Here is a 27,726-nt window from a genome sequence, read left to right as displayed (position 1 = left end):
TAAGAATCTGCAGTTAATTATTTTTATTTTATTTTTTAAATATATTTTATTGATTTTTTACAGAGAGGAAGGGAGAGAGATAGAGAGTTAGAAACATCGATGAGAGAGAAACATCGACCAGCCGCCTCCTGCACATCTCCCACTGGGGATATGCCCGCAACCCAGGCACATGCCCTCAACCGGAATCGAACCTGGGACCTTTCAGTCCGCAGGCCGACGCTCTATCCACTGAGCCAAACCGGTTTCGGCTGCAGTTAATTATTTTAAAACTCTTTGGTGCTTCATAATTATGGTGGCCCACAAAACTTGCCTTAGCTAATTTTACCAAGTTCTCCTGTACAGTTCGTCTCACGTGAGGAGTCTTACGTGATTTTGAAAAGCTCACACTAGTGCAGTGAACCTCAAATTTTCATCAAAGGACTAGCTTTTAATAAACTACCAAAAACTTCCATCCATTGCAAATTGATACTTTGAAAAATATAATAAAAATGAATCACTAGAAAATTTAAATTTAAAAAAGATACAGCATAAAGCTTCCCTTTTATTATAAAAGACAAAATGGCTATCAGGTATAAAAATTTCTAAGTGCTTTGTTTTCTGTTCCCATGATTATCTTGTCATGAGCCGGTAACAGGACCACACTTGAGTCCTCATGAGAACACATGCACAGATGTTACCACCTGTTCTTTTCAGCTTTGTCTGAGGAATAACTGAAAACCAATGTGATCCTCATATGTCTCCCTTTCCCCGATATTTTAAGGCTTTATTTATTTATTTAATATATTTTTATTGATTTCAGAGAGGAAGGGAGAATGAGAGACAGATAGAAACATCAATGATGAGACAGAATTATTGATCAGCTGCCTCCTGCATGCTCCATACTGTTCTGTAAGGACACCTTTTTGGTTTCTTAGATCACAGTCTCTGAGGGGACATACTGTTGACAAAGCATGTATGTTCTGTCAAGTGTCCTAGGCACCGCTGAGCGAGGTGGTACAGTGGTCACAGAAAGGACTCCATTGAGTTTAGATTTATATCCTGGAAGCAAAAACCTCAAATAGAAGGAAGAATGATGGTAATAATAAAGTGTTTTTCTGAACTGCTAAAGAATGTTTACTGTTAGAAACCATGTGATCCATTCTATTGTCATCTTAGGGTGCACGAAATAAGCCAGAGAAAGACAAATCTCACGATATCATTTATACGTGGAATCTAATGAACAAAATAAATTGACAAACAAAATAGGTCCAGAGACATAGAAGCATGGACCAGACTGACAGATCTCAGATGGGAGGGGATGGGAGGGGCTGTAAGAGATTAACCAAAGAACATATATGCTTATATGCATAACCCAGACAATAATGTGGTGACACTATCTTTTTAAAAAATGAATGACAGGCTGCCTGCTTCAAATCATGCAGTATCTAGTTGGGGAGAAGGCAAAGCTGAAACAAGATTGGCATGAGTTGACAATTTTATTGGAGCTGGGTAATGGGTACATGGGAAGTCATAATTTTTCATTTTTGTGCATGTTTGAAATTTTTATAATAAAAGGTTTTTAAGTCTCTCCTCAGAAACAAGTAAACGAAAACAAATAAATAGAAATGTGCCGGACCCATGACCTTGACTGAGGGGTTTGCTTATGCCCGCAGCTGTGGGACCCTGGCCCTGGGGCCTCTCTCCGCAACAGTAGTCTCACACACAAAGGAGAACTTTATTTTCAGGTTTTATTTCATTCTTTGAAACACCTTCACAGTTTGAAACATAATAACTTTTAGCTTAACATTTACAGTGGCTAACTTCTCTGATGTTAATATTTTCCTGTCTCGAAAAATAGACAAAAACCTCAGGCTCTAGAATCAAAAACTTTCCACAGGAATGTTCAGGATGGAGGGAGCTTTAAAAGTGCAAAATAAAGAAATGGAAAGAAGAGGCAAAACCTTTCATGACATATTTGGGGGGCAATGTAATGGACATCTGGGTTTGCCCCTGAGGCCTCTCACTGGGCATTATCCCATTTCTCCTTTTATTATGAAGATTTCCACCCCGGACGTCTGACAAGCTGAGAGGCAGCGTTCTGAAAAGCAGGTGGTAAAAGAGGACTCAGACTCCAGTAGCTACTGGATCCAAACCGGTTTCCCACGGATGGGCGCAGTGTGTGAAAGGAGAAAGACATAAGCAGGTCCTAGACCCCCGTTCTCCCCGTGCCTTTCCAGAGCACTGGAGACTGGTACAAGGAACCTGTCCTGGCACAGGCCTGGCTCCTGTGCTGCCCAGGGAGAGGGCACAGGGGTGCACGTTCACACGTGTGTGTGCAGGAGGTGGCCTGAGGTGGGAACTTCTGTCAAGAGCTAGTGCTACAAATCAATTGTGCAGACCAATTACTCCCTTGCCTTTTGATTCAGGTAGTGCCTTCAGAGTCCTTCTCTAGATCCTTGGTAGCTCCTGTCTGAATATTGCTAAAGATTTCTTCCTGCAAGCCTGGATTCGTTACTCAAGGAAAGATGACATACTAACTTCTGCCGACAACTCCTTATTCTGCCACATGGGAAGTAGAAAAGATGTGGATATTAAGGACATGAAGTGGGGGTGAGAGAAGGGAATATTCTTTTCTCTCTCTCTCTTTTTTTAGCTTAAGAGGAAGGGAGAGGGAGAGAGAGAGAAATAGAAACATCGATGAGAGAGCACCAACATTGATTGGCTGCCTCCTGCATGCCCCCTGATGGGGATCAAGCCTGCAACCTGGACATGTGCCCCAACTGGAAATTGAACTAGTGATCCCTTGGTGCATGGGACAATGCTCAACCAACGGCCGCACCAGCCAGGCAGAAGGGAATATTCTTACTCTGCTTTGCATGGGCGAATTTGCAGCTAAAGACTGGGGACTCAGCTAATAGCTTCAGCCTCCACCAATAATGGAGATGGCACCTTTGGTCTGTAGCTAAGAATACTGGAGAGAGAAAAGATAATGGCAAATAAATGCAGTCATGATTTAGAGCTTGCCAAATGGACGCGGGGACGGAGAAACTTTCAGGTAAACATGCTCACCAACACTTAAGAGAATAAAGCCAAAGCCAGCTGAGATCCAGCCCCCAATTTCACAGGGAGCCCGACACCCCAGAGCATTTCATCAATTTCCAGTACTCAGTAGAGTGCTGGTTGTTTTCAGATCACTGAAGAATCCTCATGCTGACTTCCTGTTGTGCCACCCGTTACGCAGGCCCAGCTTTCACACAGCCGGGCAGGAGTTCCCTGCAGGCCAGATGCTGCCCACGGTGAAAACTGTGCTCCTCACACTGGCTGACGCTGGGGCCACAGGAGGGAAAATTCATTAACGTTGGACCAAGACAGGAAAAGAAAGATAATTTTCTGTTTCCTTGTTCCCAATGCGGGTCCCTCAAGAACAAATTAAGCTCTCTTCCCTGAAGTTCCAGGCCATGGGGGTGCTCGCCCTTCTCTGAGCAACTCCCTAAAGCACAGCAGCACCCCTTGGTCTCGTCCAACCTCTGTCTTGGGCAGCAGATGGTCTAAACGCCTCACGTTTTCTCACAACAGCCCCACAGCAGAGGGTTGGAGGGCAGAGCAGGCAGGAGCACAGACAGCCTGCTGGCTGCACACCTGACCGCGAGTACTCTGGCCTCCAGCATGGGGACGCCTCCAATGGCTATATTCTGGGCCGAGCAGAGCACAGTGAGCAAGCAGCCAGTGCTGGCCCTATGCCATTGCCCGCGGGTTAGCACAGCTCTGGGCTGCAGCCACGCAAAGCACTCTTCTTGATTTTCATGCACGTGCAAGAACTGACTTGGTCCAATCCAGAGTCCTCAACTCCATGCAGTCCACTCTGTCCACGGCCGGCAGGCCCATCAGGAACGGGCGGCTGTGGCAGGACAACAGGAGGCTCTTAGCATGGGTTGGTATGTTTGCGCCTTCCACTGGAAAATAGTTTTCCTCTTGAGGTAGGAATGTCATCGGGCTCAGCCTTGGCTAACACTCAACATCCTGTAGCTCAATCTCCTCAGTTGTGCTCTCTGCAAAGCAAAAGACAAGTCCATGAGTTGCAAATCAGCCATAAGGTGGTTTTTGGTGAGAACCAGCTAACGTGGGCTACTTCCAGCCATGAAAGCATGAGCTGATTATCACAAGGCCCCGAGAATTACCTTTGAGCTTGTGTCTTCTCTTCCTCTGGAATTTATATGCACACTTATTGCAAACCCACATGAGGCTAATTAACACTGCGGCCACAGCAGCAAGAAAAGCAAGGAAGACAGCGACAAAGTGGAGGTCTTCATAGAGGATCTCTGTGGGGTGGGGAAGATACGTCTTTTTTAATGTCATGAAGTCGGCCTCCCACGCACAGGGCCCCTGGAGCCGTCTTACCTGACACATGCAGCACGATGGTGCCAAACTGGCTGCTCCCCAGGCGCTCGGTCACCGTGATGACATAGTAGCCGGAATCCCTCACGCCCACACTGAATAGCTGGATGGAACCATTGTCAAAGGTGCAGACTCTATCCTTGTGGCTCTGGGAGATGTTGGCCTGAGTCCCTGGCTTCCACTCCACGATCCTCTGCACCCCCCAGGTGGATGTATACTTCCATTCGATGGTGGGGATGCCATGGCAGGAGTACTCCACGGAGAGCAGGATGTCTTCCTCCACCGTGGCATTGATGGCAGACTGGGGAATGTACAGTGACACGCCCTGACCTGCAGGATGGAGTGCTAGATGTGGGGCAACTTATATGGACTTACAGTGGCGTGAACTTCTATAATTCATTGATTTATTTATCAAATATTCATTGAGTGCCTATTACATGCCAAGCTCTCTCTTAAGTTCTGGTGTTAATGCTACAATGGTGAATGTTATAGACTGAATGTTTATATCCCCCCCAAATATCTATACTGAAACACTCATCCCCAATTTGGTTGTATTTGGAGTTGGGGCCTCAAAGGCAGTAATTAAGGTTAAATGAGGTCATAAGGGTATGGCTCTAACCCAATAGGATTAAGGTCTTTATAAAAGGAGACACTAGAGCAGTGGTTCTCAACCTTCCTAATGCCGCGACACTTTAATACAGTTCCTCATGTTGTGGTGACCCCCAATTTCATTGTTACAAATTGAACATAATTAAAGCATAGTGATTAATCACAAAAACAATATGTAATTATATATGTGTTTTCCGATGGTCTTAGGCGACCCCTGTGAAAGGGTCGTTCGACCCCCAAAGGGGTCGCGACCCACAGGTTGAGAACCGCTGCACTAGAGAGTTCATACCCTCTCCCTGCAGGGGCACACATGGAGGAAAGGCCATGTGAAAACACGGCGGCAGGCAGCTGTCTATATGCCAGGAAGAGAGGTCTTACCAGGAACCAAACCCTGCCAGCACCTTGATCTTTCCAGCTTCCAGAATTGTGAGGAAATAAATTTCTGTTGTGTAAACCCTCCAGTTTGTGTATTTTGTTCTGGCAGCCTGAACTGACAGACAGTGAACAAGATGCAAGGTTACTGTCTACTGCTCCCTGCAGCTTTCATTCCGTAAGGGGGATGTACAAGGGCTGAATGAACCAACGAGATCATCTTAGAGAATGACAAGTGCTTTAAGGATGGTGAAACAGGGCATAGTGGCCAGTGGAGATGGCGTGGTACACACCCTTATATAGAGTGGTCATGGAGGTTCTCGCTGAGCAAAGAGCTTTTGATTGAGACCTAATGGAGGAAAAGGAGGCAGCCAGATAAAGGCACGGGGGAAGCACATTTCAGGCAGAGGGAACAACCACAAAGGCTATGAGGTGAGAGTGGGCATTGCTGTGTTTGAGGGACAGGCATAGGCCAGTAGGCTAGAACACAGAAAGCCCTGGGTAGAGCTTACGAGACAAGGTTGGAGAGACGGGCAGGACCCATGAGGTCAAGGTCAGGGGTAAAGTTTTTTACTCATGGGCGATGGGAGGCCATAGAAGAATTCATTGGGAGGGTGACATTCTCCATTAATCTTAAGAATGTCTGCTGTGGAAAATGATCTGGGGGTGAAGGGACCAGAACAGAAGCAGGAAGAGCAGTCAGGTGGCTGAGCACAGGACTGGATAAGAGATGGAGATGTCGCCTTGGAGAGTGAAGAGTGGTCTGATTTAGGGAATTTGGAAGATGGGGGGACATGCTGGTGAACTAGATGTGGGGGTGGGTGAGGCAAAGAAGCACCAAGCCAAGATTTCTGCATGAGATGGGCCTATTGATAGTAGTGTCACTGGCTAAGGTTACGTATATGTTGTCATACTGTATCAAGTAGGTACCTATGCTAACTGCTTTACCCACATTCTCTCAGCCTCATGCAACCTACTGCGATTCCATCAAGGATTTGCATGCAGGAAACCTCAGGCTCCACAGGACTAGCTTGTCCAAGTTCACTCTGCAAGGCTGAGATTCACACAAGGGCTGCTGACTCCAAAACCGACATATTTATCTTGTATGCTCAAATCAAAGGTCAGTGGTTGGAGGGAGATGGCCCAGAATGTGACCAATGTCCCCAGGCTGAGAGGAGAGGTCAGGGCTGGCTGGAGACCACAGAATGAATAGGGCAGGATTCAAGCTTGGAGGCCATCCCTTGGTTTCCACCTCCACTTTCTGTTTAGACCTCTCACTCTTTGGGTGCCCAGTTGCCCTGGGGCCCCTGCTGTGGCTCTAGGTCACCACTCCTGTTACTTTTCCAGGCCTTTCTCATTGCCGTCTCCCATTCCCAACATATCACATTTGTGCTGCTCTCCTAAGACCTGGCTAGGTGACTGATAATCTGATAAATTCCATGCTGAAAAATTGGGAATAATGGCTTTCAAATGTTATAGCTGTCAAGTTACAGAAATGTATTTTCTCTCCAACTCTATTTTAAAAAATGCTAAGCTCACAGAAAGGTTGAAAGACAAGTGCAATCCATATCTATATACCTTCTCCCGAGTCACCAATTATTAACATTTTGCTACATTTGCTTTCTCTCTCTTTTTCTTGGGAAGAAAAAAGGGGCCAAATTCCAGGGCAGCCTGTGGAGGGCAGGAATTATGTGTTTTCGTCATCTCTGTTGGCCCCCTGAACCCAGCATAACATCTCACATAGTTATTGATCAATAAATGTTTGCTGAGGAAATGAGTACGTGAATGACCAAATATTTATAGAAGCAAGAAGAAGGATGAGCCATTGCTGATAGGACTGTTGCTGCTTCAGTAGTTTAAAAATTAGGCACATCTGGCCCTGGCCAGGTAACTCAGTTGGTTAGAGTGTCGTCCTGATATGCCAAGATTGCTGGTTTGATCTCAGGTCGGGGCACATAAAAGAATCAACCAATGAATGCATAAATAAGTGGATTAACAAATTGATGTCTGCCTGTCTGTCTCTCTCCTCTCTCTCTCCATCTCTCTCTCTCTAAAGTCAATCAATCAATCAATAAATAAAAAATTAGGTACATCTAAAAGCTAACAAACATAAGAAAGAACTACAGTCAAGGGTTTTCTATGCCAGTTACTATCTTATTTACTTACTAGTGGCCCAGTGCACGAATTCATGCACATTGAAAGGAAATTAATTAGAAGAAATATTTTAATATTGCTATTCGCCCTTTCTCTATAATAGAAGTGCCAACCACATTCACAGTTGACAATGACAGATTGAAACACACATGTGCGATGGGCACCAGTGAGAGCTTTATATGTATCATGCATACGCAAGTCAACTTAGCCTTTTATAGATATAGAACAAACTTGCTTAATTAGACCTGATTTCTGATGTGGCTAAACTTTTTCAAGCCTAGTGAAGCACCCCAACATCTCTTTCAGGTAATTGTCAGCAACACAGCAGTAAATATCAACACGAAGCAAATTATTATTGTAGATCACACAGGGAGAACAAAGGGTAATATATTTAACTGTGTTTGACTATATTCTGCACAGTGAGAAAACCTGAAGTCATTTTCAAGGTCCACCATTTCTTCTTTTCAGTTGGGTCAAGTTTTTAAGCTTTCTAAATCTCCATTTTCTGGCTAATGAAAAGAAAATAGGATTCCACCAAGTCTCCTATCTACCTACTCCAGGACTTCTGTGAGGATCAAATGAGATGAGGCATGGGAAAATGCTTCACGGACATTTGGTTAAAGTGTGAAATGTTTGCACCTGGCTATAAAGCAAGTGGTGTTCCTGGGCTGAAGAAACTGCAAGGAGGCTAGTCGTCGCTAGGGAGAGGAAGCCAGTCGTTGCTACGTGACGTCATTACCCAGCACCCACAGCCACCATTTCAGGGCTGGGCTGGGCTGTGGGCCGCATTTTGTGCCATGGGGTCTTGGCAGCGTTTTGGTGGGGTGTCACTCCGGGGTGGTGGCAGGGCCTGTGCCCCACTTGGGGGAAGCCGAGTGTTGGTTTGTCGGTGCCAGGTCCGTGGTGCCAGCCAGTGTGTGTCACAGCAGCTCCTGTGTTGAGCACCTGCCCCCTGCTGGTCAGTGCACGTCATAGCAACCGGTCAGATGGTCAGACACTTAGCATATTAGCCTTTTACATATATAGATTATGTGCTTTACTATCTCTTTTATTTTTTACATGCAAGTCAGCAACATGCCCACATAGCTAGGAAATGGCAAAGGTGAGATTTGAATGCAGTTTCTGTATGATCCAAAACCCATCTTTTTCCCACTCTACTTGGTGACTGAAAAGATTTATCTATGATTTATAAAAGATTTTTAAATCATTTATCTATCTATATTTTCTTATTTCTCTGACCACAAATAGGAGCATTTGGAACAGTGATTACTGTAAGATCTGAAGAACCATATTTAGAACTAGTGACAATCTGCATCATCACGTATATGTATTCCATATAAGTCCTAGGTCAGTGATGGCGAACCTTTTGAGCTCGGCATGTCAGCATTTTGAAAAACCCTAACTTAACTCTGGTGCCGTGTCCATATAGAAATTTTTTGATATTTGCAACCATAGTAAAACAAAGATTTATATTTTTGATATTTATTTGATATATTTAAATGCCATTTAACAAAGAAAAATCAGCCAAAAAAATGAGTTCGGGTGTCACCTCTGACACGCATGTCATAGGTTCGCCATCACTATCCTAGGTTAACCATGTTGACCATTATTTGAGCCTTTCAATTACTTTGGCTTAAGAAACAGCAACACTGAAAAACAAACAAGAATAGAACAAGCCCAAGTTTCTTAGATGTTGATATAAAAAGAAAAGAATACAAAAACATTCACTTTAAAATGGAGCGGAGAGGCCATGACTGAGTAACTTAAGCCTCAAGCCTTTGGGGTGTTAAAACAGGGCAAAATAACATTTGGGCAGGGCCTAAAGCGACATTGTGCCTAAAGAACTGTTTGCAAAGATAACAAGAAAGCAGATATTGTGACTACCAGACTGACAGAAGACTACAGACTGAAAATGAAAAGCATTCTTTAGAATTAACATCACTATGTTAGCCTTCCTACACCAATAGAAATGCCTTCCTTCTATTGATATAATTGGCCCCTTCCCTTTCTCGTACCCCTTACTTTTGTCCCCTAAGCAGAACACTATTTGGATTTTTGCCTGAATCAGTGTGTCCTGAATAGCTACTCTTTTTTGATCTCAAATAAGCGCTTGCTGCTTTTCACTTTGGCCTTTTAGTTTTAGGTTAACACTGATACAGGTGTAAACTGACCAACTAGTTCACGTTGATTTCTGTCTTTTCCCTTGATCAGAAATACCTCCTCCTAATGAGACAACCTAACCAGGTATTTAAACCGGTTTTAGGAACAACGAGTTTCTCCTCCTGCCAATCTACCACATCATTAGAAATAAATGATCCATAGCAAAGATGGGAAACTAGCAGTTCCAAGAGTTTAAAGGCAAACTGCGTGTCAACTGTTTAAATGTTGAATTAATGAGTTACCACCTCTGCACCTCATGCTAAAATTGTTCCAGAACAAGCCCAGAGAAACTTAGTGACTAGATCAACATTCAGAGCTGGCTCAAAAGTTCTACTCAAGGAGGTGAGTTCGATAAATCAGGCTCTACTTATACAATGGATGCCAGGCAGCCACAGATAGGAGAAGCTTTGTAAGAAAGGAAAGATGTCTATGACACGTCACTAAGTTACAAAATAAATTTATAGCCCAGGCAGTGTGACTCTGTTGGTTGAGTGTCATCCCATGCACCAAGAGGTCGCCAGTTCAATTCCCGGTCGGGGCACATAGCCAGGATGTGCACTAGATCCCCAGGTGGGGGTTTGCAGGAGGCAGCCAATCAATGTCTCTCTCCCTCTCCCTTCCTCTCTCTCTCCCCCCCAAAAAATCAATAAAAGCATATTAAAACATAAATTTATAAAACAGCATAATAGATCTTACTTTTATTTGTGTAAATATGTGCTAATATGTAGAAAAATGTTGTAGTAATATATGCTAAACTGTTAACAGGAATTTCTCCTTAGAGACTGGATGGCAACAAGATTTTATTTTGTTTTACATTTATATAATTTTTAACTTTTCACAGTTACTCATTGAATAAATAAAAAAACTAGTGTATTATGCTAAGTGAAATAAGCCAGTCAGAGAAAGGTAAGTATCACAGGATCTCACTCATATGTGGAATCTAATGAACAAAATAAACTGATGAACAAAATAGATCCAGAGACATAGAAGCATAGAACAGACTGTCCAACCTCAGAGGGAAGGCGGGGAAGGGCAGGTGGGTCGGAGGAGATCAACCAAAGACCTTGCATGCAAATATATATAACCCATGGACACAGACAATAGGGTGGCGAAGGCCTGGGGTCGGAGGTGGAGGGTTGAGCCAGAAGAGTTCAGTGAGGGGGAGAGGGGGCGCGGAAGGGACATAAGTAATACTTTCAACAATAAAGATTAAAAAAAATATTTTTTAAGTTCTCCTGGTTAGAACAAACAATCTCCCTGGCAAAGTTTAAAGAAAAGTTCAGTGTAAAAGTTTACCTTGCTTCTCATTATTTAGAAGTTTTGGGATGTTTTTGTCAGAAATATACTGAAGGAACCTAAACTCTTATTTGTATCAATTAGCCTAGGGTTAATTTGGTTTCATCATAACATTGTTTTGTCATTGTTTTGTTTTAAAGTCTCAGTTTCCAAGAATCTATCAACATGGTGAGAACTTATACTCAGAATGGTTCCTTCTTTTCTTACAAATAAATTACAGAGCTTTGCCGCTTTTAAAAACATATTATTGGACCCAGCAATCCCTCTCCTGGGCATCTACCCGAAAAACTCGAAATCATGTATCCGCAAAGATATATACACCCCTATGTTCACTGCTGCATTATTCACAGCCAAGACATGGAAACAACCTACGTGTCCCACAATAGAGGACTGGATCAAGACGTGCTACATGTACACAGTGGAGTACTACTCAGCCAAAAGAAGGGATGAAATAGCACCATGTGCCACAGCATGGATAGACCTTGAGAACGTTGTGCTGAGTGAACTATGTCAGTTAGGGAAAACCTAAGAACTATATGATTTCACTCATATGTGGGATAGAAAACTGAAACTGGTGAACACAAACAGCAGTGTGGTGACTGCCAGAGGGAAGGCGTTGGGGGAAGCAGGGGTCCTGATGTAAGGTGACAGGAGAAGATCTGACTTGGGGTGGTGGGCACACTTTGGTGCAAGATACAGATCTTGTAACACAGAAACCCACACCTGAAACCTATTTGTTCATGTTGACCAGTGTCACCCCAACCAGTTTAATAAATAAATATTACAAATAAGTAAATAAAAATGTATTCTTTAAAAAGGATCTATTTCCTGAAATCACAACAAAGGTCGATACTGTTCAGAACACAGTTCCTGTGGACCAGAGTATCAGCTAACGGTGAGAGGTACATTGCCCGCGTGGCCTCTGAGTTTAAGGAGTCGTGGAGGAGACCCCTTAATCCTTTCACCCTCATCCGGAAAGCCATCGACCCAGCCTTGCGATTATCAGAGGCAGCTGGGAACCAGGAAATAAGTATCTCCTCATTGTTGTCTTCATCCTTATCAAGCCTGGAAGCAGCTAAATCAGGAATCAGAAAGCCAGGGCTCAGGAGTGGGGGTGGAGTGATGAATCACCCTCCAAAAGCGTTATTTCCGTTGGCATCGAGGTGTGGTGGAGACACCTGAGGCAGGCGGGACCCACAGGGGTTCAGCCATGCTGTCTCCTTGCAGTGAGGCCTGCCGAAAGCGCCTTCGCTTCCCAGAGCCTCAGCGTCTTCCACTTAGAACGAGGCCTGGAAAACCTCCGGGAGGAAGGCTGTGAGGATGGGGACACGTGGAAGGCCCAGCAAGGACGAGCACTGAGGGCTGATCCAGGACCTGCAGCCCCACCACCTGCCCTTCCCACAGTAGTTCTGTGTCGCTGGCCAGTGTGACCAACCTTTCTGGTTTGCCTGGGTGAGGGGTTTCCTAGAAGGTGACGAGTGTCAGTGCTAAAATCAGGAGAGTCACAGGCAAACCAGAACAATTGGCCACCCTACCTGAGACTCAAAGGAAATGTCAAAGAGCAAAGAGTAAACTCCAAGGTGTACAAGAGCTGATTTCTAAGGCGCCCCAGGCTCTCGGCATGGGTGTAGGACAGCCAGCTCTGGGTAAGCTGAGGGTGGACAAAGCCATTCCTCCCCTAACGCTGCTCTGAACACACCTCCCAGGGTCAGCGCTCCCACTGCCAGCCCATCTTGGTGGGGGCCTCCCACTCGTTAGGGAACCTCGCCTGCACTCGCCACACTTCCTCCACCGCCTGCTGAGTATTATTACCCTGTTTTACTGAGGACAACTCCAGTCCGCAGGAGTTTGGGAAGAGGCGAGACCCTCATTTAAGCGGAGGCTGGAAGAATAAGATGTGAAAAGCATGGGGAAAGGGAGGGAGCCCAATCCCAGCGGGGAGAACAGTGTACCCGCCCCAGGGAGCCATGGCAGAGCCTCAGGTTTGGGGCCTGGTGACTAAGAAGTGCAGGTTGGCTGTCGTGTGAGGAACTGAAGGGCTTGGGATCACCGGCAGGAGTTCTCCCTGGGGCAGGGAGGACGCAGTGATGTTTGAATAGAGGAATGTAGGATCTGAACTTGGCTCCCAGAAGGGCAAGCTGGCAGCAGAGTTCGTTATCACGTACACACATCACCCTCATTGCACCGCATGTGCTTGTCCTTGCACCTTCAGGAGAACCCCTGGCTGGAGCCCAAACCGTTGGGAACAGCCGGGTGTGGCCCTACCTGGGCCTGCCCTGGGGAGCAGATAGGGAGCAGCAGGAAGCGCACCTGTGCACGGGAGGCCGTGAGATTTTGCTTGGAGAACTCGTTTCCCATCCAGCTCAGAAACCCAGCGCCTAGCACAGGGCCTGGCACTGTGAGGCGTTCACAATATACGCGTATGAATCCTTATGGGACATTTGGCCTCGAGCAAAATGTCCACAGAGAGACTTGGTCCGCACCAAAAGCTGCTTGATATTTGATCCTGTACCAAAAGGTCCACGGGGACATTTGGTCTGTAGTTAATATGAATATAAATCCTGCTCTTCTGCAAGATTGGAACCCTGACTCATATATCTAACCCCAGGTACCATGACCAGCTAGGCTACCGAGGTGAGAAGGGTAATGATTGGCAACACAGCCACAACAGAATTATTGGAGCAATAAAACATAATAGTATTTTTCACTATAAATCTTATAAACCAAACGTAGAAATAAACATTATGGGTCTTTTGAACCCAGGGACATTTTCTAAATGTGGATATTCTTGACAGGACCAAATGCTGGATAATTGAATGAATGAATGAATGAATGAATGAGTGAATGAATATTATGTATGTCCTGCCTGTCAAGCTGCTGCCTATTTGGAGAGATCAGGATCTATTTTGAGCTGAAGGAGTGAGTAATGGTTCTGGCTGAGGGAGGTGCTGGCAAGACCCCTCTCCCAGCCTCAAGTCTGCTGAGAGTTAAATAGCTAGGAGTGGAATTGGCAGTTTTACATTACTAAAATACCCATGTCCCTGCCTCATTCCTGGCGTTCTTAAACGAGCTTGGAATTCTGGAAACACAGCTGTGTGTAGGAGGCCTGCACAGCAACCCCAAATAATGGCTCTTGGGTTTAAATGCCATGAATAGAGCTGATGACTGACACTTGCAGCACATATTTTACAGGGTACCTATCCCTCCAATTAGCTCAGGTATTTAATTCCCCACCCCCACCAGTGCCTGATTACCCAGAGACCAGAGCTCAGCTCATCTTCAAGGGAGCTCCCCCACGATCTTGCTGTTTAATGGCCTTGGAAAGTCACACAAATGTCAGCCAAACCCAAACAACATGGACAGAGGCAGTTTTTGACAGAGGCTGGCAGGCTGCTCCCCTCATCAGGTTCCTATATTTGTAGCCCAACTAGAAAAATCACTCCACAGTAGCAACAGCCATCATTCCCATTTGTAGCACCTGCTGGGTACCAGATGTCACACACTATTATCACAGCCCAGTGAAACCTGGCCGGGGAAGTTGAATGACTTGCTATCAGACTGGTAAAGATGAAGCAGTTGGATAACATTGTGTGGTCAGGAGTGTGCAGAAGTTATACTTCAAACATGACTGTGGGGATTGTAAATGGGTGTGACCTAATTAGAGGGCAATATGATGAAATCTAGAGAATTATTTAAATAGCACTTACCTCTTGACCCAGAGGAACTTATCCTACTAGTAATAAGGGCATAGATGCAGAGATAGAAGTGAGTATTGTCACTGAAGCATGGTAGTCGATTATAGTAAAAGCCTGGGACAATCCATGTGTTCACTGAAGGAAAACTGTTGGACACTAGCTACCTGGAGTCAGCACAGACCCCACAGGGTAAGGGCTCTGTCAATCACAAGTCCTGGTCTCTCCTACTTCTGACCAACCGGCTACACATCAGGGATTCCCACGACCCCCTCCTCAGGTTTGATAATTTGCTAGAACAGCTCACAGAACTCAGGACAGCACTTTACTTACTGTCACCAATTTCCTATAAAGGATACAACTCAGGAATAGGCACATGGAAGAGATGCATGGGAAGCGGGTGGAGCCTCCATGCCTTCTTTGGGTGCATCTCCCTCCCAGGACCTTGATGTGTTCACCAACCCAGAAGCTCTCTAAACCCCTTCAATTTTTTTTGGGGGGGGGCAGGGAGACAGAGTAGGGGATTGGGGGGGTTCCATTACATAGGCATGGTTGAATAACATCACTGGCCATTGGTGACTAACTCAATTCCCAACCCTTCTCCCTTCGGGGGCCCTGCAGGTCAGGGGGGTGCGGCTGAAAGTTCCAACCCTCTAATCACACGGTCAGTTCCTCTGCCAACCAGACCTCATCTTCCGATGTCTCCTCATTAACAAACAAAAACACACTCTTACCACTGCTGGTGATTCCAAGGGTTTTAAAAGCTTTGTGAAGGGAGCTGGGCACTCACACCAAATATTATAACCAAAGATGTTCCTGTCACTCAGGAAATTCTAGGGTTTCCGGTGCTCTGTCTCAAGAACCAGGAGCAGGGACCATCTACTTCTTTTAACTGGTCACAACCAGTTAAATAAATTATCCATGTTCATACTTCGAATTATCGACATTCACACTTTAGTTCATACTACAGAGACATTAAAAAATGAGGCAGGCCTATATGCATTGGTATTAGATAGTCTCAAAGATAATAAAAAGGCACAGGGCAAAATGTTTCCATTTGAGTAAAGTAGTGAATGTAAACACGCACACCTATCCGTGGAAACACACAGAACGCCTCTGCGAGGAGACACTCAAAACCAGGAGCTGTGGTTGTCTTTGGGGAGGAGACTGGGTGACTGGGGTGGAGGAAAGCCTTGTATTTTCTCTAGACCCTTTTATACCGTTGGCATATTTTAGGAAGTTTGTGAAAGACTTAAAAAACAAAAACAGTGAAATCCTAAAAATAAATGCATGCCAACATTGGGTCTGAGCCCCGGATTCTTCTTGTTTGAAAATGCTAGTGATTCACATTTACACCATAAAGCACCTACCAAACATTACCTCAACCTGTGAAGCAGGCAGGAGACGTGGGTTAAGAAATTATGCTTGTTGCTTCACAGGTACGTGCTTATTTGATCACTGAGAAAACTATTACCAGTTTATTATAAAGAAAACAACTCAGAAGCAGCCCATGGAAGAGATGCATAGAGCAAGTGAGGAGACAGACTCAGAGGCACAACGCAAGAGCCCAAGTCCTTGCCCAGTAGAAAATCAGAACTGAGACTGGAACTCAACTCTTTGCTGCTCCTCAGTTGCCTCCAATAAGGTAAGTACTTGGATTATAGAGGTGAAGTTTTTCACTCATTTTGTTTCCCCAACGCGCACATTGCACCATGTTGGTGAAGACTTGGGAGACAGGTGGGATAAGAAGCTAGTCTCGACCTGGGCTTTCCAATACAATACAGTAGCTGCTAGGCACGCAGAGCTGATGAGCACGTGAAATTGCCTAGTGACTCGGCAAACTGCGGCTCGGCAAACCGCGGCTCGCGAGCCACATGCGGCTCTTTGGCCCCTTGAGTGTGGCTCTTCCACAAAATACCAGCTTCTGTGCATGGGCCACGAAGTTTCAATCGCATTGTATGTGTGCGCCCGCACGTGGTATTTTGTGGAAGACCCACACTGAAGGGGCCAAAGAGCCGCATGTGGCTCGCGAGCCGTGGTTTGCTGACCACGGGCCTAGTCCAAACTGATGTGCTCTACGTGTAAAATACATGTCATAGTTTGAAGGCTAGTACTTAGTATGTTAGGATGTAAAATAGCTCATTAAGAATCTTCACATCGATTATACATTGAAATGGTAATTTTTGGATATGTTGGGTTAAACAAAATACATTATTAAAATGAGAATGTCCCTGACCGGTTTGGCTCAGTGGATAGAGCGTCGGCCTGCAGACCAAAGGGTCCCAGGTTCGATTCCAGTCAGGGGCATGTACCTTGGTTGCGGGCACATCCCCAGTAGGGAGTGTGCAGGAGGCAGCTGAATCGATGTTTCTAACTATCCCTCTCCCTTCTTCTCTGTAAAAAATAAATAAAATATATTAAAAAAAATAAAATGAGAATATAAAAAGAAACAGGTGAATTTAATGTGGCCACTAGAAAATTTGAAATTACATATGTGGCTTGCAGGTGTAGCTTGCACTATAGTGCTATTGGGTAACACCTGTTTAGACTTTCACGCCACCCTTTTGTGGGGGAAATATATATATATATCTCCTGTTACCTTGAGGGTATTCCACTTTCTCCCCTTCTCAACAATGTGCGCGGTCTGCCCTCCAGTCCCAGCGTCCCCATGGACAATCCATCTAGCACCCTCTTCTACAAGAACATTCTGGCTCCATCTACCTTGGCCTCCAGTAAAGCAGCCTGCTCTGGCCACAGCCTTCTCTCTTTCCTGTTAACTGTTCAGCCTCTCCCACTGGCCTCCTCCATCCTTCTACCCGATGATTCCCTCTGCTTTTCCCAACCCTCACCCCTCCCTATCCAGCCTTGGTTCCATCGTCTTAAGCAGTCCTTCCAATTCTCTAATCTCCATTGACCTCTGTCTTTTCATCAGATTTGCCAGGTAAATTCCCAGCCCTGGATCGACCACTCTCTTCTTCCTCTCTGCCCAAACCCGAGCAGTCAGCGCTGCGGAAGCATGCCCCACGGCAGACACTCTCCAGAACGACAAAGCCCACTGTTTCCAGTGCACCTTCACGTCACCAAAATTCAAGAGGGCCCTCCATACTGCCAGTCTTACTATGTTTGTTCACATAAATTTACTCGTATTTTTTCCACAATTACTAAGACAAGATCCCTCCCATTTCTTTGGACCTACAAATGCCTCCTCATTCTCAGTAGATGACCTTCACCTCCTGGGACACTGCTGACGAATCTCACCTGCTGGAAACACCCTGTGGCTTCTGGGTCACCACACTCACCCGGTGTTCTTCCCAGCTCCTCTCTGACGGTAGAGCGGACACTTAGCAGGCGTTGTGAGAAGTCTGCTCCACCCTTCTCCCCAGATGCCAGGAAGGCAGGCCTACCTGCCTGTGGGAGCAAAGGGTGGCAGGGGAGGGCAAGATGCTGTCCGGGGAAGCCCTGGGAGGGCCATCCGTGCACACTCCGTGGAACCAAAAGACCCAGGTTCTATTTTGGCTGCACACACCCTAGTGGTGTGAATGGGCAAATCCCTTGACCTCTCTGGCCCACCATTGTCTCATTTGCAATTAGGGATTATCATGGTTTGCTGTCAATGATAGTAAAAACACAAACCAAAACAACACGTGGATGAGAGAGCATGACAGGAGCAATTCCAGGGGACTCCCCCGATTTCTCACCCAGAAGAAGCCCCGATTCCAGGCCATGAGATTTGAATCCAGCCTCATTCCATTCAATGAGCATTTGGGAATGGAAGCGAGGGGGACTGACATCTGCGGGGCACCAACTCAGAGTCACCTGCTCCATGTGGAAGTCCATTAGTTATTTGGCGCCCAACCAGCTCAGCCCAATCTTTTCTCAGAGCCCCTGCAGAGTGGGCCTTCGGAACCAAGGAACAGGTGAGCTAAGTAATCCATTTGCCCCCTCCGTCCTCTATAATGCTAGCACACAGCATTTCTCAACATTTAGCTGCATCAGAATCACCTGGAGCCCTTGTGCAAACACCGTCGCTGGGCCTCAGCCTCAGTTTCTAATTCAGTGGGTCTGAGATCAGGCCCCTGCTGGAAAGAGCAGGCGAGCAGGCATCATGCCCCTAGGTCTGACTCACCAGCCTCCAGCAGCGTGTGACATGACAGATAGCTCACTCAAACTGAGCTGGCAGATTGAACTGTCAGTCTACCTGACATACAGAAATAATTGTGCTTCAAGATCACTGGACACCCATCCCAAGAATGCGGAAGGTTTGGTTCATGGTGGGAGGAAGAGCAGGTCTGGTGTTCTGCTTCTGGGCGTGGCTCCTAAGAAGTGTGACCCTGCCCCACAGTGAGCCTGGGGCAGGGATGATACATTCGTACACCAGGGCAAACAGTCCACGGAGCCTCACGTTGGGTCCCCTGGCCCGGGCCTGGGGCCGAGGGACCCACTTCTCCTTCCTGATTCTTTGGCACCAGTGTAACTATTCCACACCTTCCACCTATGATCCAAGACCTTCCCAAGCCGCATTCCTTTAACTGTTAGATGACTTACTAGATTGAATATGAAGAAATTGGCATGAGCTGAAAAACCTGGTATTACTAGAGAATTGTCACCCTGCTACTGGCGCAAAGGGAGAGAAGATGGCCACACTAAGTGCTCATTATTTCCTGCTGTCAGAACTCTCTCTTTCCCTGCTCACCCGGCCACCTCCTACTTTGCCTTCAAGACTTCTTCTTGCCCTGACCTGTTTGGCTCAGTGGATGGAGCGTCGGCCTGCGGACTGGAGGGTCCCGGGTTCGGTTCTGGTCAGGGGCATGTACCTTGGTTGCGGGCACATCCCCAGTGGGGAGTGTGCAGGAGGCGGCTGGTCGATGTTTCTCTCTCATCGATGTTTCTAACTCTCTATCCCTCTCCCTTCTTCTCTGTAAAATAATCAATAAAATATATATATTTTAAAAAAAAAAAAAAAAAGACTTCTTCTTCAAGAAGCTTCTTCCCAACTCCAAACTGAGCTAAATGCCTTTCTCAGTGCTCCCAGGGCATCTGACCTCCCTCTGTGCCATGTGACACCCATTGCAGGGACCATGCTGAGCATCGCTGGCAACTAATTATTGAACCAAACCAAACTTCAAAGCAAAGCAACCTTGTCTCCTGTCCTGATCCTGGTGGGAAGGTATCTATAGCAGGGGTAGGAAACACCTGGCCCACAGGCTGTATAAGGCCCACCAAATCATTTGGTTTGGCCCTGCCAAGGCGTTAGGAGTGAGTTCATTAAATATGTGAGCAAATACAGCAGGCTAATTTTTAAGTAGATAATTTTGCATGGCCCGCGAATGATGTTATAAATCTCCAAATGGCCCTTGGTAGAAAAAGGGTCCCCCACCCCTGATCTATAGGTTTGTCGGGGTGAAACCACAAATAAGACACAGACAGGCGAGACTACTACACACAGTGGTGGCGGTCTGAGAACAGAAGGGGGAGAAACAAGCTGTTTCCATATGATGAGCCTAAAAGAGGGACATGGAAATGGCCCCGTCTGGGAGCTCTCTGCCTGTGGCCACACATTAGAAACACCTGAGGACTTAAATGAGCAACAAAAGAGTGCTGGGTCCTGCCCTCAGAGATAGCGATTTAACTGTCTTGGTAGAACATGGGCATCTGTAGGTCTTACAAACCCCCCCACCCCCACCACCCAGGTGGATCTAACATGCAGCCTTCGCTGAGAAGCACTGAGCCAGCCCACCCTCCTTGTCCTGTGTGCTAGGGGAAGGGAGGTGTCCTCACATACAGGGCTTACCCCAGGCCCTTCCCCTTCTGCCGGCTGAGGTTCCCCAGGAAGCCCCAGAGCAGCCGAGCTGTCCCCACCCCTGGGATACACCCCAGCAGGAGGAAGACCAATGTGCTTCCTGGACCCCACGTGAGCAAGGAATGTCCTGTGCTCTCTCTACAGTCCAGTGTGTCAATTCCCCTTTGCCCACAGGGCTGACGGGTGCCTTCCCAGCCCAGCAAACCAGTTATGGGAGAAAATCCTTCTCCAACTTTAAACCTGCCAATCCTGCCTCTCTCCTACTCCCATTTCTGCTGGGTAAGTAAATAATTTCCTGGCCCAAGCCCATTTTCCAGGAAAAAGCCATATATGGCCAGACCAGGGCCTGAGAGCACTGGACTATAAAAGGTGCAGTGTCAGTGGGGTACCAGTTAGATCCCAGGTAATGCCTGCTAAGGCAGCACCCCACTTGCCCTTATTTTCTTTAGCATGTCCAGGCCCAGCCAGGCCGCAAGATAAATAGTACACCTTGCAGTATGCCTAGAATGCGCTTCTCCACCCAGTCCTGCTGAATACACTTCTCATCCTTCAAGACTCAGCCTACCTTCTTCATGGAGCTTTTCCTACTCCCCAGTTGGCTGCCTCCTGGTGAAAGACAGAAGCTACACACATTCTCTCGGGAGGAACTCAACCAACAGAGATTAGTCCCAGCCAACAGAGATTACAGCAAAGCCGTTGATTTGTAACATGCATCCCGACTTTAGACATAAAAAATGTATAAGTCTTACAGCGAATGAGATGTATGGGTGTCCTTAGGTCCGGGGGATAATGGAGAAAGGAGGGCCTCCTGCCTAAAGCCCCTTCCCAGATGAGCAGGGAGTATATCAGGACTCCTTTGAGATCAGGAAAGAAGACATTTGGGTGACTCTTTGGTTGAAGCCACCACTCCCTCAATAGCTTCAATTTAATCCTCCAGGCATTTGTGTGTGTGTGTGTGGGGGGGGTGTGCAGCAGGCGCCCATCAGCCTGGAAGTGGCGCTGGCCTTCCATGTCCTCCATATGAATCACTAGCACTATACTTGTCACCCCGTAAGAGGGGTCTGCTCTCCCTCAAGTGAGGGCTAAACACTTAAAGCTTAAACATCTATTAGGAGGAGGCTGACGAAGTAAAAATTAGCACATTTGCCCTAATCGGTTTGGCTCAGTGGATAGAGCGTTGGCCTGTGGACTGAAGGGTCCTAGGTTCGATTCCAGTCAAGGGCATGTACCTTGGTTGCGGGCACATCCCCAGTAGGGAGCATGCAGGAGGCAGCTGATCGATGTTTCTCTCTCATCGATGTTTCTAACTCTCTATCTCTCTCCCTTCCTCTCTGTAAAAAATCAATAAAACATATTTTAAAAAATTAGCACATTTATGTAATGACATAGGTATAGAGGTTGAGAGGAATGAGTGAGATCTCTTCCTATCAACGCAGATAGAGCTAAAAACAATTGGTGTAAAAACTAAATTGCTGAATAACCAGTTCGGCATGATTGCATTATTGGAAAGCATCCCCCCAAACCACTTTGTTTGGTGGGTACATTTACAAGTTAATCTGCAAGTTCAGTGCAGAGCGAGACCACACTTCATCTGTCTGTGTGTCATCCAGGTCCAGTGGAGAGCCTGGTGCACAGTAGGTGCGCAGTAAACATGTGCCACATTGGGCAGCAACACTGGTGACCACTGGGGCCTTTTTCTGGATCTATGAATCTGGGCATCTCCCCAGGGGCTTCAAGGGAATTCCTCCTACACTGAGCCTCCCCTTCCCAGCCATCCTACTCCCAGCTAAATCCAGGACCCATAGCTCCATTCAGAACCTGCAGCTCCCAGCCTGTTCCCTTCCTCCCCAGACCCAGTCTGAGCCCCCACTCTGTTCCTCTGCTGGCTTGGGCACTGGGCTGGGAGCAACTCAGTTGGGTCAGCTCCCCCGGGTAAAGTGGGGATGCTAAAGGACACTCATGTGTGTATTCATATATGTCTATGAGTATGTGTGTGTGTTGGGGCAGCAGGCTGCTTCTCAGAAGCTGGGGTTGGAACACAAGAAGCAAGCTGACAAGGACCCAGGCCATTAACGAAACTTCCCTGCTTTAGTCTCTGATCATCTGCTTCTAAACGAGAGGGAGCACCAGATACTCACAGCCCTGATGGCTAACTTACCATGTTGAGAGGTGAGAAAGGAAATGAACAAGGGTCCTAGAAAGGCACTCAGCTTGGCCTGCTGCAGGAGGCCTGCCAGCTTTCTGAGTGGACAAGCTTTTAAATCAGCCTTAGTCAGCTCAGGCTGCTATGACAAAATACCAAAGAAGGGGGAGCTTAAACAGCAGATATCTATTTCTCACAGTTCTGGAGGCCGGGAAGTCAAGATTAATGTACCCACAGACTCAGTTCTTAGTGAGGGCTCTCTTCCTAGCTTGCAGACAGCCACGTTCCTAACGTATCACATGACGGAGGGGCAAACTCTGGCATCTCCCTCTTTTTACAAGGACACTAAATCCTATCATGGAAGTTCCACCCCCATAATCTCATCTAAACCTCATTGTCTTCCAGAGGCCCCACCTCCAAAAACAGCACATCCTGGGGGTTAGGACTTCAACATATGAATTTCGGGGGGGGGGCCCACAAACACTCAGTCCATGGCAGTCCATGTATAGAGAAAACGCTTCAGATGCAGGCTGTCTGTGAGTTCGTGTTTGTGGGGTGAGCTTTATCAGAACTTCAGTGTAAGGGGTGAACATCAGACTTTCTGGGTGGCAGCTTTTGACAGAGGCTGAAAAGGCAGAAAATGGAGGGAGCTGGTGAGAGGGAGCCCACTACATCATCGAGGCTGGCCCTGAAGCACGGGCCTCTTTCAGGCAGGTGTACTTCCACTCAATGACTTTTCAGGTCGAGAGCCTAGCTGGCACTGGGTTCGTGCTGGGAACCAGAGCTGGAAAGAGTGCCTGCCGCCTGGAGCGCGCAGCTGTGCAGGAGCCAGATACTGAGTGGAGAATTGCAAAACTTGTACCTGTCCTCCAGGTTTCGCACGTGCTTCCTCTTTGTCTAGGACACCCTGGTGCTCCCGTCCACCTGTCATGTCTCAGCAGGTGTAGCTCCCTTTGGGGGGCTTTTTGCCGCTCCCCTAGTCTGCTTTTGAGTCTCCTAGGACTCGCCACCCCAAGCTGGCTCTCCTGATTCCTTGTCTGTGGACAAGACTGTGATCCGTGCTAACTCCAGTACCCACTGTGGCCTGCTTCTTGCAGGCAGGCAGTGCTCTGAGTGAGTGAGTGAATAAGTGAATTAGACACTGTGGTGAACGGCAGGCCCTTGGAAGTCAGGGAGAGCTGCGCAGATGTGGCCTGAGAATGGTGGTTGGAAATATGTGGTGGAGGGTTGAAAAACAATGGAAGAGGTCACTGCAACTCCAAACACACCTACCCACCTGATGGGCTCCCAGCAGCGATTTCTTGCCCCACAGACAGCTAGATGCACATGCCTCACGCCAATTTTCCTGGGTTTCTGAGATCTGCAGCTTCCAAAGCTGATCACTAGCCAGAGAGGCATTACCGTCAGAAGTGCTGGATTGCCCAGGTTTGAATCCTAGCTGCTCCACTGGCTAGCTGGGGACTTTGTGCAAGTAACCACCACCTCTCGGTGCCTCAGTGTCCTCCCTGGTGCAGCAGGGATAAGAGTAGCACTTATTTCTTAGGGTGCCCAGGGGGCTAAATGACAGGAGTCAGTCTTATCAAGTCTGAGGGATGGCAAATGCCTCTGGGCTTAACAAGTGCTGGCTCCTCCTACTGGTCCTCCCCGCTCCAGTGGCCCTGCACTGGTCACTCTTTAAACCTCAGCTGACTAATCCGTAAAATGGAAATGATAATAATTCTAATGATTAAACCGGAAAGCAAGACTGCCTCACAGTCTGTTGTTTGTGTCTATAGGCGAGTTTGTGGGGCTGTGCGTTGCCTCCAGTCAGGGGGTTTCCAGTGCCCACGCTCCGCTCAGCGCAGAGGCTACACCAGCCTGCACTCAGGCCCAGCACCCAACCCTTGCAAGAGTCTGTCTGAGTGAGCCCGGAGGATGGCGGAGGGGGGGTGGGGGGGGAGTGGGGAAGGGAAGCGGGGAGGGGGAGGGGTCCCAGCAGTAGGGGCAGGGCCCGTGCGCCCTATGGTCTCCGGCAGCTCAGGCGCAGGCTGGTTATTCCAGGAAAAAGAAATGAAGCCGGACGGCTTCCGGCTCTGATAACGCCCGGCCGGCCGGCGCGGCGCTCCCCAGAATTGTCCCGGGGGCTGGCCGGGGGGCTCCGCTCTGCCCGGGTCCCTCTGGCCCCGGTCGGCGCCAGCTCCAGGCCGCGCCCAGCCCCCGGGAGGGCCAGCCGAGGTGGCGCGGGCCGGCGGCTGGGCAGCCCAGGCACCCCAACCCTCCCTCGCCCCGCCCAGCCCCGAGCTTACTCTGCAGACAGCAGGCTGCGGCCAGGCGGAGGGCGAGCAGCCCCAGGGAGATGCCGCGGCGCTCCCTCCTCCGGCTCGGTAGAGGCCTCATGAGCAAGCCCGGAGGCGCGCCGGCACGGGCTGCCCCGCGCGGCCGGCTGTGCGCCGCCGCCGCCCCTGCCTGCCCGGCCGCCTCCCGTCTCCTCCTCTGCTCCTGCGCGTCCTTCGGGCCAGATGCGGGTGAGCTAGCTGGTTGTGCTCTGGTTGAACCAGTTCCCAAGGATCTGGAAAGAGAGAGGAGAGGTAGAGAGAATGGGAGGGGAGGGGAGGGGAGGGGAGGGGAAGGGAGAGAGAGAGAGAGAGAGAGAGAGAGAGAGAGAGAGAGAGAGAGAGAGAGAGAATGCACACGCTTAGAAGTAAATACTGGCAAACATGGAGCAGTCTCCTTCCGTTCACACCCAGTTGATTGGTATCGATTCAAGATTCGCTGGATGCTGGGTGGCGGGAAGGAGGGAAAGTACTAGCTGTTGCCTCGGGACCAAGAGGGACCATCTAATCATGGCTCCACGGGAAAGGAGAAGGCTTTTAGGAAACTGAAACGACAACCTGAGGGGAGAGGAGGGAGAAGAGGGGAGCCAGGGAGCCCACAGGCTGGCTGCTCTGGGTGGACCCTTTGGACAGTGATGATATACTCATCCGAACCCATCTATCCACCTAACCATCCACCCATTTATCCATCCATCATTCACCCACCATCTGCCACTCAAATTTCCACTACCCACCCACCATCCATTTATCTACCACCGTCATTCATTCATTCATTCATTCATTCTCCATCCATCCATCCATCCATCCAAGAAGAGTTCACTGAGAGTCTCCTCCTTATTTGCACAGGGCCTGACACCTGGTAGATAGAGTACACTGGTGGAATGAAGTACTGGGCTGGCACAGTGTTGGGATACAAATATGAACAAGATAGGAATGGCCTGTAGTGGGTTTGGTTCAGTGGATAGAACGTTTGCCTGTTAACTGAAGGGTCCCGGGTTCGATTCAGGCCAAGGATATGTATCTCCGTTGCAGGCTCCTCCCTGGCCGGGCCCTGGTCGGGGCTCGAGCAGAAGGCAACCAATGGATGTGTTTCTCTCACATTGATATTTCTCTCTGTCTTTCCCTTTCCCACTCCATCTAAAAAATCAATGGAAAAATATCCTTGGGTGAGGATTAAAACAAAACCAAACCACAAGATAGGTATGGACACCTCTTTAGAAATCCTAGCAAAGGGTGGGGCTGGAAAAATGAGCAGCTGCTGTACAGTGCATATATCACTTTGATAAGGGAGACCAGAATGCTATGGGGACTCAGAGCAAGAGTACCTAACCCTAGGGGAGGGGGAAGGAGCACAGGGTGGGAGAGGAATTAGTATTGGTCCCAGCTAGTCATGAAATTCTGTGTGTGTGTGTGTGTGTGTGTGTCATGAAAGTCTATTCCAGTTTGATAAAACTAGATTTCCTAGCCTCCCTTGCAGCAGGGGGCAGCAGTGTGATCTAATGCTGGCCAGTGATGTTTAAGGGAAGCCTCCTTGGGGTGTTTCTAGGTAGGTTTTTGCTTTCCTGATAATAGTGACGGATAAGGATAGGGCTGCTCCTCCCCTTTCTTCCTGCCTTGAACACAATGATAATGTTTAGATCTGTGGTTCCTATCTTGCATCCGTGAATTTGCATGGATGAGGACAAAAGCCATCATGCCAAGTAAGGTGGTGGAGCAGAAAGGTGGAAAGATCGAAGAGCATGGAAGTCCAGAACACTTCCCTAGCTCCTTCTTCTGGTTCCTAAGGGGGACTCTGCCAATTCTGTGAATTCGCAGTGAGGCTGACAGTGGTGGTACCCTGCTGACAGCCGCAGGGTGGATGGTGAGTCAGGTTGACCAATCAGAGTACACTCTTCACCAGCCAAAGTGTTTGGTTCAAGGATGGGCTGGTCTTCCCTGGGAATTACATGAGGCCATTGTTGGGACTTCTAAAATCAGAGGATAGGAGGAACCATCTTGACTGTCACGTGCAGAGGCCCTAAATTAAGAATGAAGCTGAGATGACACAAATGGCTGGGAACTGAGAAGAGAGATGGAGCCCCAATGACATTGTGTGTCTGCGATTCTACGCTTGCCTTTTCCAGTTGTGATCAAATAAGTACCCCTTTTTGTCTCAGAAAATTTAAGTTGTATTTCTATGACATAAAATTGAGAAATTCCTGATTAATACAGGTGATCTTCCTGACATTTTTCTGTTGTTTTTTAAAAAATATATTTTTTATTGATTTCAGAGAGGAAGGGAGAGGGAGAGATAGAAACATCAATGATGAGAGAGAATCATTGATTGGCTGCCTCCTGCATGCCCAACACTGGGGATTGAGCCTGAAACCTGGGCATGTGCCCTGACCGGGAATCAAATTGTGATCTCCTGGTTCATAGGTCAATGCTCAATGAGACGAAGGGAGAGAGAGAGAGAGAGAGAGAGAGAGAGAGAGAGAGAGAGAGAACCATCAATCAGTTGCCTTCTATAGGATCGAACCCACAACCCAGGTATGTGCCCTGACTGAGAATTGAACCGGCAACCTTTCGGTGCAACCAACTGAACTACCCTGGCTGGGCGACATTTTTCTGTTTTCTTTATTCCATGTAAGGGGATTCAGGAATCACTTGTATCCATTTGTTTATTCATCAGATTTTTATTAAATCTGCCCCTGTACCAGGCCTGCAGCTCCAAAGATGAATCACTCATGGCTCCTAGTCCCAAGAAGCTCACAAATGAATGGAGACAGAATGATCCAAATTGAGAAAGGCCTTCAGGTATACGGCTCTTCCCGC

At 47.6% G+C, this 27,726-nt stretch overlaps 1 protein-coding gene across 1 annotated transcript; it reads right to left on the bottom strand.

Annotated features, from left to right (window-relative positions):
- Positions 1-1,700: 1,700 nt before the first annotated feature.
- Positions 1,701-25,235, bottom strand: VSTM5 (V-set and transmembrane domain containing 5). The gene is made up of 4 exons (XM_059708138.1): positions 24,886-25,235; positions 4,378-4,704; positions 4,158-4,298; positions 1,701-4,028 (listed from the first exon to the last, which is right to left on the bottom strand). The coding sequence occupies exons 1-4, from the start codon at positions 24,974-24,976 to the stop codon at positions 3,985-3,987; spliced, it is 603 nt and encodes a 200-aa protein (XP_059564121.1). The 5' UTR covers positions 24,977-25,235; the 3' UTR covers positions 1,701-3,984.
- Positions 25,236-27,726: the final 2,491 nt, after the last annotated feature.

Source organism: Myotis daubentonii, chromosome 9 (genome assembly GCF_963259705.1).
Source record: "Myotis daubentonii chromosome 9, mMyoDau2.1, whole genome shotgun sequence".
NCBI classification, from domain to species: domain Eukaryota; kingdom Metazoa; phylum Chordata; class Mammalia; order Chiroptera; family Vespertilionidae; genus Myotis; species Myotis daubentonii.
This window is presented reverse-complemented; position numbering and strand designations above follow the sequence as displayed.

What these genes read in the sequence shown, in the direction of transcription:
- VSTM5 (XM_059708138.1), bottom strand. Translation starts at nt 24,976, where the DNA reads ATGAGGCCTCTACCGAGCCGGAGGAGGGAGCGCCGCGGCATCTCCCTG. An exon ending in CGCAGCCTGCTGTCTGCAGA is followed by an intron (nt 4,705 to 24,885) that starts GTAAGCTCGGGG and finishes TCCATCCTGCAG; the next exon opens with GTCAGGGCGTGTCACTGTAC. An exon ending in CATCGTGCTGCATGTGTCAG is followed by an intron (nt 4,299 to 4,377) that starts GTAAGACGGCTC and finishes CCCACCCCACAG; the next exon opens with AGATCCTCTATGAAGACCTC.